Genomic DNA, 15,924 nt, shown 5'->3' on the forward strand with positions numbered 1-15,924 from the left:
GACTGCCTTAAGTATTGCAATTTTTCATGTATGCATGTTTTTCCACTGTGACATTTTTAACATTTGTTCGCAATTCACTAAAATGACTGTTTAATGCCATTCATTTACAGACCTTTGCTTCATTGAAAGTACTTATTAAATGTTTTTAATTTTGCTTCCTTGTTTTGAACATAGTAAAACATGTATTTTAGTAGGGAATTACTGTAGATATAATGGGAAACTCCATAAAACAACTGTAATACCCTACATTTACAGAGATTGCTTAAACTATTGTTAATGTATTTTGACATACAATGCTTAGTTATCCATTGTCCAATAATGTTTTATAACATTACAATTCTTTAAAACGACTAATACCATAAATGTGCAGAAATTCCTTTTTTAATAAAAGTACATATTCTGTGGTTTATACATTGTTGTAGTTTTTTTACTTGGAGCAACTGCAATCTTACAGGATAACACTGTAGGTAGACAGGGCAGTTTCATAAAGTAACTGCTAAATAGCCTGTGTTTCCACTGTCCAATGAACATTTAGATCTATTTATTCTTTAAATTGCCTGATTAATAGTGTAAATGTACATACTTGTGTCTTTGGTTTTATGTACATGTAGCGTCTTTATAAGTTTAGTTATTGTACATGAAAAATAAATAATTTAATATGAAATTACTATAGTTAGACTGGAATGTTTCATAAATTAACCAATAAATGCCCTAAATTGACAGAGATAAACCTGAAAGATTAGTTAATTTATTTTGACATGTTTTTCCCACAGTTTAATGATCGTTTAAAAATAATATACTGTAATTTAATATATTTTACAGTAAATCCTGCACTGTATTTTTAACATTTATTACTTGTGGTACAGTTATTTACTGTAATTTAACAGCATCTGTCTGGAAACTTTGCTGAGGGACCTTCTGCCGTTCTTTTACAGATTTGTTTTCTACAGTGAAGGCCGAAACACCCGGACTCTTCCAGCGAACAACGTTCAGACTCCCTTTGTGGGTGCCTACAAAACTTTGTGTAGCTAGTTTGCAGTGTGTCCATGCAATCATTTGCTTTTAAAATGATTTTGCTTTTAGTGTTGATTAAGTATCATGTCTTAAAAGCCAATACCTTTGATTGGCCCTATTTGAGAGTTGACAAGCATTCCTCTACTGCAGAGACTATACTTGGGGGCATATCCTAAGAAAAACTTAAGATTAGACTAAACATTGTCATTGAACGTACAAGTACAGTACAATGAAATGCAGTTAGCATATAACCAGAAGTGCAAATATAAGAGGGCAGAAAATGTGTAAGTATAATGTATGTACAAGTGGAATTTATAGATGTGCAATGAAGGCAAATGCAAGTGCAAATAGCAGATCCGAACCCCAATTTGCCACGCACATCTGGCACCAGATTTATTTGCTACCTTTGGCTGAAACAACAAATAAATGCTGATTCACTACTTGGATCTACTATGGGCGCACGTCTCTGCATATAAAGTACATCACAGACTGTAATTCGCTTTGTCTGTTCAGAATTGTAGGGTAGTCTGGTAAGAAGACTATACAGGGTTTGTTGTTTAGGTTTCTCTGCTGTCGCAACGGTCAACTCCGGATGATGGGAATGAGACAAGCCCTCAAGCTGGTGGTATTACAGTTTTTCCCGATTGCTTACAAGCATCGAATAATACAGAAGTTACAGTAACAAAAAACTCTTCACACAGTCAGCAAAATGGAAGTGCATGCGAACCAAACTGAATAATTTCTCATCGCTTTCACACAAAATGCATTCAATGAACACATCCCCCAAAATCCATAAACACTCTACTCATTCAAACTCAACCACCTAAAAAACAATATATTCACAGCACGTTTTCTCAAATGCTTACACACTTTTCTCGAAACGGTTAAAAAGGAATTAAAAAAAGAATGATGGCAACTGGGGTGCATTTCTGCAGTAACCAGATTAAAATATAAAGAAAATGTTTGATATGTTAGAAAATGTAAATTATGTTAGAATATTTAGTCAATCCAAACACAGTTGATAGCAGTTTCAACTGAAAACCGACCCAAGTGTTGTAAACTGTGCCCACACCGGTATCAATATATCCAGATAAGATGTCTGTTCAATAACCAAACAGGGTATTTACACAATGTAAAGTACTGTAAAACTATGTATTTACAGTTTTTTTAGAGAGTAATGGAGATGGAAGCCAGTCAAACTGCAAATAAATTCATCTTTGTGGATGAAGCTGGATTCAACCTGGCAAAAAAACACTGCAGGGGAAGAAATGTGATTGAATAGAGAGCCAACATGGATGTCCTAGGCCAGAGAGGAGCTAACATCACAATGTGTGCAGCACTGTCCAATTATGGTTTGCTGTTACAAGAACCCCTTAATGTGTTCAAAACCCCTTAATGAAGAATTCAATTTTGAGTACCGTGACGTCGCCCGGTATGGCGCAGCCGGGGCCCCACCCCGGAGCCAGGCCCGGGGTTGGGGCTCGAATGCGAGCGCCTGGTGGCCGGGCCTTCCCCCATGGGGCCCGGCCGGGCTCAGCCCGAACGGGTGACGTGGGGCCGCCCTCCCGTGGGCTCACCACCCACAGGAGGGACCATAAGGGGCCGGTGCAAAGAGGATCGGGTGGCAGTCGAAGGCAGGGGCCTAGACAACCCGATCTCTGGACACGGAAACTGGCTCTAGGGACGTGGAATGTCACCTCGCTGGCGGGGAAGGAGCCTGAGTTAGTGCGTGAGGTTGAGAGGTTCCGATTAGAGGTAGTCGGGATCACCTCTACGCACGGCTTGGGCTCTGGAACCACACTCCTTGAGAGAGGATGGACTCTTCACCACTCTGGAGTTGCCCATGGTGAGAGGCGGCGGGCTGGTGTGGGTTTGCTCATAGCTCCCCAGCTCTGCCGCCATGTGTTGGAGTTTACCCCGGTGAACGAGAGGGTCGTTTCCCTGCGCCTACGGGTCGGGGATAGGTCTCTCACTGTTGTTTGTGCCTACGGGCCGAACGGCAGTGCAGAGTACCCGACCTTCTTGGAGTCTCTGGGAGGGGTGCTGGAAAGTACTCCGACTGGGGACTCTATTGTTCTACTGGGGGACTTCAACGCCCACGTGGGCAACGACAGTGACACCTGGAGGGGCGTGATTGGGAGGAACGGCCCCCCTGATCTGAACCCGAGTGGTGTTCAGTTATTGGACTTCTGTGCTAGTCACAGTTTGTCCATAACGAACACCATGTTCAAACATAAGGGTGTCCATCAGTGCACGTGGCACCAGGACACCCTAGGCCGCAGGTCGATGATCGACTTCGTTGTCGTCTCATCTGACCTGCGGTCGTATGTCTTGGACACTCGGGTGAAGAGAGGGGCGGAGCTGTCAACTGATCACCACCTGGTGGTGAGTTGGATCCGATGGCGGGGGAGGAAGCTGGACAGGCCCAAGCGTACTGTAAGGGTCTGCTGGGAACGTCTGGCCGAGTCTCCTGTCAGAGAGATCTTTAACTCCCACCTCCGGCAGAGCTTCGACTGGATCCCGAGGGAGGTTGGAGATATTGAGTCCGAGTGGACCATGTTCTCCACCGCCATTGTCGAAGCGGCCGCTCGGAGCTGTGGCCGTAAGGTCTCCGGTGCCTGTCGAGGCGGCAATCCCCGAACCCGGTGGTGGACACCGGAAGTAAGGGATGCCGTCAAGCTGAAGAAGGAGTCCTATCAGGCCTGGTTGGCTTGTGGGACTCCTGAGGCAGCTGACGGGTACCGACAGGCCAAGCGGGCTGCAGCCCGGGTGGTTGTGGAGGCAAAAACTCGGGCCTGGGAGGAGTTCGGTGAGGCCATGGAGAAGGACTTTCGGCTGGCCTCGAAGAGATTCTGGCAAACCATCCGGCGCCTCAGGAGAGGGAAACAGTGCCCTACCAACGCTGTTTACAGTAGAGGTGGGCAGCTGTTGACCTCAACTGAGGATGTCGTCGGGCGGTGGAAGGAGTACTTCGAGGATCTCCTCAATCCCGCTGACATGTCTTCCATTGAGGAAGCAGAGGATGAGGGCTCAGAGGTGAACTCGTCCATCACCCGGGCTGAAGTCACAGAGGTGGTCAAGAAACTCCTCGGTGGCAAGGCACCGGGGGTGGATGAGATCCGCCCTGAGTACCTCAAGTCTCTGGATGTTGTGGGGCTGTCTTGGTTGACACGCCTGTGCAACATCGCGTGGCGGTCGGGGACAGTGCCTCTGGGATGGCAGACCGGGGTGGTGGTCCCTCTTTTTAAGAAGGGGGACCGGAGGGTGTGTTCCAACTACAGGGGGATCACACTTCTCAGCCTGCCCGGGAAAGTCTATGCCAGGGTTCTGGAGAGGAGAATACGGCCGATAGTAGAACCTCGGATTCAGGAGGAACAGTGTGGTTTTCGTCCGGGCCGTGGAACACTGGACCAGCTCTATACCCTCTACGGGGTGTTGGAGGGTTCATGGGAGTTTGCCCAACCAATCCACATGTGTTTTGTGGATTTGGAGAAGGCATTCGACTGTGTCCCTCGCGGCATCTTGTGGAGGGTGCTTGGGGAATATGGGGTCCTGGGTCCTTTGCTAAGGGCTGTCAGGTCCCTATACAACCGAAGCAGGAGCTTGGTCCGCATTGCCGGCAGTAAGTCAGACTTGTTCCCAGTGCATGTTGGACTCCGGCAGGGCTGCCCTTTGTCACCGGTTCTGTTTGTAATTTTTATGGACAGAATTTCTAGGCGCAGCCAGGGGCCGGAGGGTGTCAGGTTTGGGGACCACACGATTTCGTCTCTGCTCTTTGCAGATGATGTTGTCGTGTTGGCCCCTTCTAACCAGGACCTTCAGCATGCACTGGGACGGTTTGCAGCCGAGTGTGAAGCGGTGGGGATGAAAATCAGTACCTCCAAATCCGAGGCCATGGTCCTCAGTCGGAAAAGGGTGGCTTGCCCACTTCAGGTTGGTGGAGAATGCCTGCCTCAAGTGGAGGAGTTTAAGTATCTAGGGGTCTTGTTCACGAGTGAGGGAAGGATGGAACGGGAGATTGACAGACGGATCGGTGCAGCTTCTGCAGTAATGCAGTCGATGTATCGGTCTGTCGTGGTGAAGAAAGAGCTGAGCCGCAAGGCGAAGCTCTCGATTTACCAGTCAATCTACGTTCCTACTCTCACCTATGGTCATGAGCTTTGGGTCATGACCGAAAGGACAAGATCCCGGATACAGGCGGCCGAAATGAGTTTTCTCCGCAGGGTGGCTGGGCGATCCCTTAGAGATAGGGTGAGAAGCTCGGTCACCCGGGTGGAGCTCAGAGTAGAGCCGCTGCTCCTCCACATCGAGAGGGGTCAGCTGAGGTGGCTTGGGCATCTTTTTCGGATGCCTCCGGAACGCCTTCCTGGGAAGGTGTTCCGGTCCCGTCCCACCGGGAGGAGACCCCGGGGAAGACCTAGGACACGCTGGAGGGACTATGTCTCCCGGCTGGCCTGGGAACGCCTCGGTGTCCCCCCGGAAGAGCTAGAGGAAGTGTCTGGGGAGAGGGAAGTCTGGGCATCCCTGCTTAGACTGCTGCCCCCGCGACCCGGCCCCGGATAAGCGGAAGACGATGGATGGATGGATGGATGTTACAAGAACCACTTATTGGGCCCTACAGCACACAGACGCTAGTGATTATACTATACTTGATGTTTGTTTGTTTTTGTTGCAGCCCTGGAATTTGGGTAAATTCGTTTTTTGTTTGAACTTATTTTTCAAAAGTAAAATTTACTATATGCAAAGATGTAGAAAAAATAAAGGATAATCCTTCAAATTGCTGCGTTTGTGATTAATTCTTGTTCCATATACTTTACTAAAGTAATTAAAGTGAAGTGTTTCTTATTCTATGATGAAATACTGATTTATATAAAAAAATAAAATAATAAACCTACAAGATAAAACTGTCATTTATGTAATGATTCCTGTTGTTAGTGTTTATTAGGTCAGTGTGTTGAGTGACTGTGTTTGAGTGAGAATTGTTGCCAGTGTTTTGGTGGAACAAGCTTGTTTTGAGTGTATGAAGCATCGGTGGTTTTAGTGAGTTTTGGGGGTGAGATTAACTGTTTTGCAACGATGCATGTGGGTAATGCACACTGTGTGAAGAGTTATTGTGGATTCAGTATTGGCCGATGGTTGTAAGCAGAGGTGGGGGACTCAAGTTACATGACTTGACTCGAGTCACAATTTTCAGGACTTGTGACTTGCTTGATTGAAGTATGAAAATGACTTGACCTGACTTTGACTTGAGAACAAGTTACTTGAGACTTGACTTGAACAGCAATAAAATTGTTTTATATGTTGTGACATCAGCACCAATAATCAGCGTATGTGCCTTTAACGCTGCACAATTCAAACCGCGCCAAACATGGCAGACAGTAACATTAGTCGAGCTCCACAAATAGTATCGTTTGGATACAAGGACTTTGAACTGGACCGTGTGAATAAAAAAAGATTTGCCAGATGCAAAATATGCAACAACGTCAAATTTCATTAGTTATTTTAAGAACCACAAGGAGAGGTAAGAAAGTAATCTCTTTATATTCAGTTTCCCTAAGATCTATAACGATTAAGTTACTAATGTATTTAATTAATCTTTTGTCATAATTTGGCCTTGGTTGCATATTATATATATTTTTTTCTTGTTAGAAATGTGACCATTATCATTACTGAATACGTCTGGTAAATAGACGTAAGGGAATTTGACTATAACAGTGGCATAGCCTGAATTTTAATGATGTTGATGGGCATCTTAAAATGAGCGGGCATGTATATTATTACACGTAGGCTATAAGGTCTGTATTAAATGTGGGCATTTTCAAGTGTTTGTGGACTGCGTGTGGAAACTAAAAAGCATTGTGCTTACTCCATAACAGTTAACTTTACTGCATGAAAGGATAACATGGAGGCGCCGATGGGATTACTAGCACCTAAACATTTCGAAGAGTTTTATTTTTTTACTCATACAGACAAGAATAATTACAGCGTAATTACATATTAGGCAGTTTTTCAGTCAATAATTAGTTTATAAGGTTGTTATTATTAGCCCTTATTACATGGATTGGCTGAATTCCAGTGCAGAATGCATGTTATTTCTTGATAACAGACCGTTGCCATGAAAAACAGCGCGTTGCTATGGACGCAGCAGGATTCTGACCAGAGACGGAACAGACTATTTTCTTTAGAGGAAGCAATACAATCGTTTTGAAATCAATAAATTCCTTTTGAAATCAATATTTTGTGTCAAATTATAGATTTATTTGGTAGGTAGCCATGTAATAAGCAGGATAAGGTATAGCGAGGCGGTTATTGCGAATACAACCCCTTCAGGCTGATTCAAGATCCCTCCACTTCGTCCCCCCAAAACATTTTAGAAAAATATTTGATTTTGAAATCGAGCTTCGCACCGAGCGCACGTCAGAAACAGAGGACAGTGTGTGTGTGTGTGTGTGTGTGTGTGTGTGTTCATCTCTTTAGTAGTGTGACTTGACTTGAAACTTATAAGGACTCGACTTGACTTGCTTAGGGTGAACCCTTGACATGACTTGCTTGATTTATCTGAACTGTGACTTGAGACTTGACTCGAGACTTGATGGTTAAGACTTGAGACTTGCTTGGACTTGACCATGTGTGACTTGTCCCCATCTCTGCTTGTAAGCAATCGAGAAAAACTGTAACCAAGTAGACCTACTTAATTTTTGTGCAACACGATTTACACACACTGTGAGACATGTCTAGCGCTTTCTTCCCTGCAACGTCGTTGAATCCAGAATGATCCCATACCTTTCATTGAAAAGTGCGCAGCTTGGTGGCACTGCTGTCGACAATGTTTTATAACGGAAATCACTTTCTAAAACTGATACAGCACTCTAGAATGCTGCATTCATTCATTCTGCCACAAGACCATCGCACCATTTATAGGATTGGAGTAATTGCAGAATTATGATTTTACCCAAATATATAGCTGCTTTTAACTGCTTGAAAATCCAAACCAAAAATCGATTCTTAGAGTCGATTTCAAGATTTTCAAAAATAGCATTGCAATACTACACTGTAGGAATTTCATCCCCAATCCCTAAGAACTAGCAGTTGCTTTTCAACAAGACATGGATCCAAAACATACCTCCAGGCTATGTAAGGGCTATTTGACCTAGGAGTGTAATGGAGCTGCATCAGATGGCATGGTCTCCACAATCACCTAACCTCAAATCAATTGAGGTATTGGGATGAGTTGGAGCACTGAGTGAAGGAAATGCCGGCAACAAGTGCTGCTGACAACCCTACAGCTGCATCAATGAACGCCTGCTCCAAATGAGGTGGCACGTAGCAAAATTGGAATTATCAACTGCAACCGCCTACCATGTTGCGTAGAGGGAGAAACCATTAATAAACTACATCCATGACAGTCTGTGAATACAGATATACCATACAGTCATGGCTTGTTGACAGCAAGTGTCACGTTAACAACGTCTGCCTAAGTGCTTATTAGCAGTGACAAACAAAAAGCTAGTGCGACTAGCCCAACTGTTGGATTAAATGTGTATTGCACCATATTTATGTAACCATAAATATACTAACTTAACTAGTTTATGAACCTTTTAAATATCACATCAAATGCAACTATCTACATCACAGGTGTCAAACCGGTTCCACGGAGGGCCGAGTGTCTGCAGGTTTTCGCTCTCACCTTGTACCTGATTGATTAATTAGTTCACTAATTGGTTAGTTTCTACCCCCACCTGGTTGTTCAGGTCTGACCTGGGAACCAATTTAAAGGAAAACCCAAAGACCTGCAGACACGTGGCCCTCCGTGGAACCGGTTTGACACCCCTGATCTACATGAAGATGATATTTATAGTAAAATATTTGTAACTATTTATTTAAAAGCAATGATGCACATTGCATCATATTTATGTATACAGCAAATGCTGTATCAGCTCGTCTCACATCTGAGGTATAAATCAATATTCTGATGATTTCATATTTCCATACAAAACTACTGTACAATCAGTTTGTATTCTTTTTTTTTCTTTTCACTCCGGGCCATCAGATTTCAGACCAACTGGCCCCTAAGGTACAACAGGGCCAGTGAGATTTCTTTTTACGTTGGACACGGTTTTAACATGTACGGTACATGTTTCTATCCCACCTAAAAAAGTCACAAATGTATTCCCTGCATTGGTTAGAACGTATAGTATACAAGACCTTGTAACTAAGATAACACTGATCCCCTAAACCATTCCTGTTAAAATAATACAAACCAGAAGGTGGTTACCAGGAACTGCATGGGAGCAAAAACGGGCTGGGAGGACTGCATAATCCCTGGACAACAACCACAACTTACCTTGCAGGTACCATACCTATCACAAGGAGTTACTAGAATAATGTTTGCATGGGCATGAGGAGTATAACAGCCACAGGTGAGAAAATACAAGTGAAGATATTGGTAGTGTCAGTCAATAGTAGCTGTACAGAACCTATTCAAAGCTCTTCGACTTCTCTGACAAGAAAGCTGACTAAGTGCACAGGGCCTCAACATTTCAAAAACTTGGCCTAATTAGCTACCTACTAGCTAGTTAAACCCAATGATTCACCAGCTACTACAATATTCTGCGGTGCTCAATTATTCAAATACTAATGCATAACTAAGCTTAATACATTTAAATTTGAAAGGGAAATTAAAAACTGCTTTCTCCAAACTTTTCCAACAGTAAAAGTAGCTACCACTTTACACACAAGAAAATAGTAAAAGAAACAGACAACCATATTGACTGTATGGAAAACCTTACCTTCGCTACTCCATAACACCCCAGAAAATGTACACTGCATGCACAATTATTAAGCAAGTGAGTATTCTTATCGTATTATTATTTCTATTCACTTTTTCCTACTCTAAACCATATAAACTTGAATGCTTATTGGATTGAATCATTTTCAGGTATTTGTGTAATGAGGGAGGGTGTGGCAACAGTGAATAACACCTTATGTCAAGGTGTGCATAATTATTAGGCAGCTTCATGACCTCAAATAAAATGGGGTAAAAGAGATTTAACTGACATGGAAAAGTAAAATTGTAAAATGCCTTTCAGACGGATGCAAAACTTGAAATAACTATTGAGGCGCGACCACCAGACACTCAAACGTTTTGTTGCGAATAGTCAATTGAGGTGCAAAAAATGCATGGAGAAGAAAAGACGCAAATTAACTGCAAAAGACTTAATAAACATGAAGCTACCAGGAACCCATTATCCTCCAGTACCACCATATTCCAGAATTGCAACCTACCTGGAGTGTCCACAAGTACTCAGAGAAATGGCCAAGGTCAAGTAGGCTGAAAGAAAACCACCACTGAATAAGATTCACATGTTGAAGCGTATAGCTTGGGCAAAGAAATACCTGAAGCCAGATTTTTCAAAGGTTTTCTGGACAGATGAAATGAGTGACTTTTGATGGACCAGATGGATGGTCCATCAAAACACCTCTTTAAACCTCAGAAACTGACAGACCGCATGGATGGAAGGCTCATGGTAGTGACTGAAAAGAGGTCCAGAAATGTTCTTACATTTTCATTTTGTGTTACTTATTTCTTGTACTAACTCTAAAAATAGAGAATAAACAAGTGAGTTGGAGAAATTATATTTGTAATTTAGTTGCCTATTAATTATGCATACTAATTGTTTCCTAATAATTATGCACACTTATGTATTCCCTGAAAAGAGATCAAAACAAATGTTCCCTTTGTTAAACAATCAGGTTTGAGGTTCAATTAAATTTTGGATTGACTGAGAGCATTGTTCGTTCAACAATAACAAATCTTGAGGAATACAATTTGCCTAATAATTGTGCACGCAATTTATAAATGACAAAACAGCCAAAGCCTAATGAGGAACACACCTTTCTGACAACCTACCAATCAGTCAAGCCCAACTTTTCACCTATATCATGGCACCGCTCAAATTACTTTTTCCATGACTACCAAACTTCCCTACAACAGCACTCAATCTTCTCACACTTAACACAGAGGAGTAAGTTTCACACATTTCCATGCTTCATAAGCAGAACTTACCAGAAATCCATATATGTTGTTGCTCTCAATAGATTCGAATAAATAGTCTTCCACATGAGTGGTACTGTCTTTAACCACTACATCACAGCATTACACGTTTCAGCAAACGCTAGACTCCATTCAGGATTGACTTAAACTGATAAACATTTCTTAAGTTTACCTCCACCACAAATGGTGTCTATGAACTGTATTGCTTTTGCCACTGGCTGTTTTAACAGCTTATTAGCCAGTAATATGCTTAATAGTATCTACTAACATCCTAGGAATAATCATAAGAATTGAGCAATTGCTCGAAATTCTGAAGATGAACTTTTCCATGCCAGAAACAGTTGCAATATAACCATATAGTTTCAGTTAAGGCTTATAACGTAACTACTGTATGTTAAGCCAGCAGACATGTTTGTCTATCATGACCCAAAACACATGCAAGGATGCGTACTTCGAAAAATCCACCAGAAACAGTTGCAATATAACCGAAAACTGTTCTGGTGTCTACATTATAGTAAGCCTGAAATAACAGTTAGCCGGCAAAGTTCTCATCTATACGGAATAATTCTTAATGCATACGTCGCTTCGTATGCAAGGACATACGAACTCAGGACCTATAGTTCACAAGTCTGCTTCTCTAACAACTACGCTATTTAACAAGGGCAGTCAGTCAGTAAGAAACAAAGAGTTGATGCAGCACAGTGATAAACATGTCCCAGCCCCTTTTTGAACTTTTTTTTCAAACATGTTGCTGGCATCAAATTCTTTTTTTTCCAAAAACCATATTTCTCCTTTGTTATGGGACAAGTTCAAGGAGTCACTCCCAGATGTAGTTGGAATTGCCTTTTTAGCCCATAATGAATATAGCAAGGTTTGAATGAGTAGACATATAAACAGCAAACATAAGTCAAATACATTCTCCTTTATACAAAATCTGTTTCTCTAATCTACATATCTCTAGTAAATGTTTGGCCTCTGCCCAAAATGTATCACTATACTACACCATTTTAACAGGGCACAGAGAAGCAGGGTTTTCTACAGGGAATATGGTGTCGTTTTTAAAGCATGCCTTTTGCTATAGTCACTAGCCAGTATGTCAGGTGATGCTGTGGAGGGGGTAGGAGTAATCCCCACAATGGATTCATAGGCAAAGGAGAAAGCATGGCTGTGCAAAGTGCTGTGCAGGCACACGCACACAATCTGATGTAAAAGAAGCTCTATGATGGCATGTCTCAGGATCGGACAAGGTGGCTCCGCACATCTATACCATGTGTTGAAACATGGGACGACGTGTTCTTGTGTAGGCCTATGTCATAGTGTGTCACAACAGGACTCCAATGTGTCTGACCTGTAAGCTCAGAGTGCAATCTCCAAAGGGACAGACAGAGAAGAAGCCAAGGCTAACAACACTGTGCGCACATGCATGTCTCTTCTTTATGTACATTGATAAATTATTGATCATTTCCATCGATGATAGAGATACAGCTTATAGTAAACCCTACATTAGCTTGTGTCAGAACTGCAACATGCCTGACTCTTAGGGCAGCAATTCATGTGAATAGGGAATAGAGAGCAACCTGAGCAGAAAAAGGTATTATTAGGTATTGTCCCAAAGACACTAAAGGAAATAGGCTGCCAACTGGGATGCACATACATGATGTTGAGGCCCAAGCTTGGTTCCATCCATTATAAGACTCTGTAGTTAGTTTTAGATCAGTTTAATGGACAGCTCATACTCAGATCACCTACCTACATGCATGTCATTTCAACGTGCATGTTTAGTAAGTCTGTCAGCGGTGCTGATTGCGGCTTCATGTCATTTACAGCCCACGGCAGAGCAGACAATTTTCTGGGTGTGGAAGGGAGTGACAAAAGTGTGAGTCGTAACACACTAGGTAGACCGCAATCTAACAAACAGGGTGGTATTCGAAGGAACTAAAGAGGAAAACTTCCTGAAGTAGACAGGAATCCTGTGAATCCTAACCCTTTTTTTTATTTTATAAAGGTGATTCTGAATAGCCAATGAATACACAGGGGGGAACTGAAATGAACAGAAAATACAACTAACTAGGAATGCAAACTGAAAGTGGCCTGGTGTGTATCTGATGCTGTTATGACAAGCGATAATAATGAATGTACTGAATCTTCATGATTAGGACAGGCAGTTAAGGTTTGGCAGTAGGAAAAGTAGTGATAAAGCACTACAGTGCTGGTTAAACATTATGTCATGGTAACAGTCACTGCTAAGGCCCAATTACAGGCGGTTACAATCTAGTCCTATGACTCAGATTAATTTAAATGACAGTTAAAACATGTATGTCAATGATATACCTGTAGTCGAATTACTATAAACTGCACAGCTTGCAGTACTACCGGACAGAAATTGACAAACAATTCACCGAGAGATAGATTAACTGGGTAGGAAAATATAATCTAAACAAAACCTAAATTAAGTTTCTGGTTGGGAACCCCGGAATTACTGCGTACACCTTCCAGTCAAACAGATACATCGGTCCATGGCAAAAATAGGTTTACAAAGCCAAAACAATCAGATGAGATGGTCTGAGTTGTGCACACAATTTTGCGTCATGAATGTAGCACGCTATCTGTAGGTGACTTTAGATGTAAGGGATAGTTTTTTTTACACACGTTAAAGGGAAACAATTTGGCTACCTAGCTAGTTTGCTAAGTAGTCATACACAGTGTAGCCTATGTAAAGTGAACGTGCACAGAATGTTCGGAATAGCTAGCATTAGCAAAAATCTTACTGTACCTGGCCGCCACCAGTGGAATTTTCAATGACTGTCAGCATTGGAGTCCTTGTCGTCATTTTAGGAAATTTCGTAAAATTGGGGTCGGGGGAAGACAGATGCAAATCCTTTCAGGAGGTTGTGTTCATTTAGCTATGTAGGTAGCAGTGGGAAAGCAAACTGATTCCGTTGGAAAATGTTCCGTCGCTAGCCAGAGCTAGTTATCCGTTTGCCACAGTCTGCGTGATCAACAAGTTGATTCCTTCATTAGCCGGTACAGTAAGTTGGTTAGCTGGCTAGCCAACCAGCTAACTTACAAGTACGCGCCCCATGTCAACACAGAAAAATGAAAGGGCCTTAAACACAAAGCCTTTTGAACTTACTGTACTAACGCTATACTAGGTTTCTAGCTAATAAGATCGTTATCAAATGTTGGTTAAATACTCTACTGTATCGTATGTTTTAGATGGTTAGTTAGCCACAATCAGCTAACTGTTAGACGGGTATTTTAGCTCACTAGCTACTGTAGCTACAGTTAATAAATAACTATGTTTAGACTACGGTTAAGTCCCACTAGTACACTAACGTTGGCCATTGGTTAGATTTGAGGAACCAGACATTCGAGTGACTATCAATGGCCAGTCTAACGTTAGCTAATTAACTAACCAGCGTTAGTTGTCATTGAATACATATACACTACAGCACCGTAGTAATCTCCCTATCGGGTACAATATGAAAATCAAAGTACTGAAATCAAATCCGAGGACTAAAACTTAAGGCCAAATAGCTAGCGTTAGCCCCTCGTTCGACCCCGACCTTTGCTTCGTTGACGTTGTCAAATCTTAGCGTTTCAGCTAACGAACGTTATTCATCAAGTGCTAATAAAAAGAGCGTTATTTTTAAAGTCCCAGTTAACCAAACGATCACCCTGACTATATAAACAACTAGTACCCAATGTGCTAGATATAGCTCTTGATACAAATACAAATCCTGTAGCCTACTTTGTACCAATGAACCATGTAGCTAGAGTCGTGCATCCGAGTTTGAGTCAGCTAGCTACTGTAATCGCTACCGCGGCAAAGCACAAGCAATTGAACAATCCACTGCACACAACTCAAAATCCTCGGAAATCACCTCCCGTCTTCACGATTGCGTGATTCGTGAAGCTCGTTTAAAATGCTGCACCGTCTCAAGTCAAGCTGTCCGGTCTATAGGCTGTTTATTTCCGTGATAGAGCGTCCGGAGAAATGCTCAAGTTGTAAAATCCATTATAGGTAACGCAGAGTTTTGCATTCTCTCCACCTCCACGAAGAGTGCGCGTCAACAAACGGGCGACAAGCAGCGCCCGTGTGTCAGCCCCAGCCTATGCGCACGATCGAGATACCGGAACAAGCGCAAGGGAACATGGCCGCTTCAACCAGGACTGGAGGGAGACGGAGGCTGTCTTCGGGTAAACTCGGTACAATACGGAAAGTCTACAGGTGTTATTCTCGGTTATTCTTCAATCTTGCAAGACGCACGCATAAATACAAATATAGATAGGAATAATCGAAAGCCCACTTCAAACTACATAATACCCGTATTATGCAGCAATAAGCATAACAGTTAGCTAACCTAAAAGACATTTGGCTTTTGTCAACTATTATCTTGTTTTGATTGTATTTGACAATTACTTAACGATCATTTTGACTGGAAGTCATTCTCGGGTCAAATGTTTCTTTTCTAAATTAGCCTGTATATAAACACACCAAAACATACTTGCATTATCGCTCTCAAAACCAGTTGTAGGATAAAAACAGGGAAACAATATTGGAGCATCTTCTCTAACAGGGTTAATGTGAGGAGAAATATGCACGTAATCTAGGAAAGCACAAGGAGAATCAACCCATTGACTAGTCTTAGCTATTGATCTAATGCAATGGCCACTACTGCCACCTTGAGTCTGATAAGCATACACAAAATAAACTATAACTTTAGAAGTTACCAAATTTAGCCTGTAGGTTTGCATAACTGGGGTGTAACTATTTTGCAACGAAAAAAAGTTTCTATTGGACAAATTCCCTGTTAAATGTAATTTTGATTGAGAATAGACCTAAATCAGTCCCT

General features: G+C 42.3%; 1 protein-coding gene across 8 annotated transcripts in view; it reads right to left on the reverse strand.

Moving 5' to 3' along the window:
• The window catches only part of mark2b (MAP/microtubule affinity-regulating kinase 2b), a 109,271-nt gene extending 94,039 nt beyond the window's left edge, over nucleotides 1-15,232 (reverse strand). For 5 of the 8 annotated variants that reach the window (XM_020044723.3, XM_020044719.3, XM_020044721.3 and 2 more), the window contains exon 1: nucleotides 13,842-15,231. In XM_020044723.3, the coding sequence (XP_019900282.1) occupies nucleotides 13,842-13,898 (57 nt within the window). In that variant the 5' untranslated portion in view covers nucleotides 13,899-15,231. Of the gene's footprint in view, nucleotides 1-13,841 lie in introns of all 8 variants that reach the window. The other 3 variants (XM_020044720.3, XM_013132276.4, XM_020044718.3) reach the window with 1 other exon arrangement.
• Between the last annotated feature and the right edge of the window lie 692 nt (nucleotides 15,233-15,924).

This window comes from Esox lucius, chromosome 24, assembly GCF_011004845.1.
Source record: "Esox lucius isolate fEsoLuc1 chromosome 24, fEsoLuc1.pri, whole genome shotgun sequence".
Classification (NCBI taxonomy): Eukaryota; Metazoa; Chordata; class Actinopteri; order Esociformes; family Esocidae; genus Esox; species Esox lucius.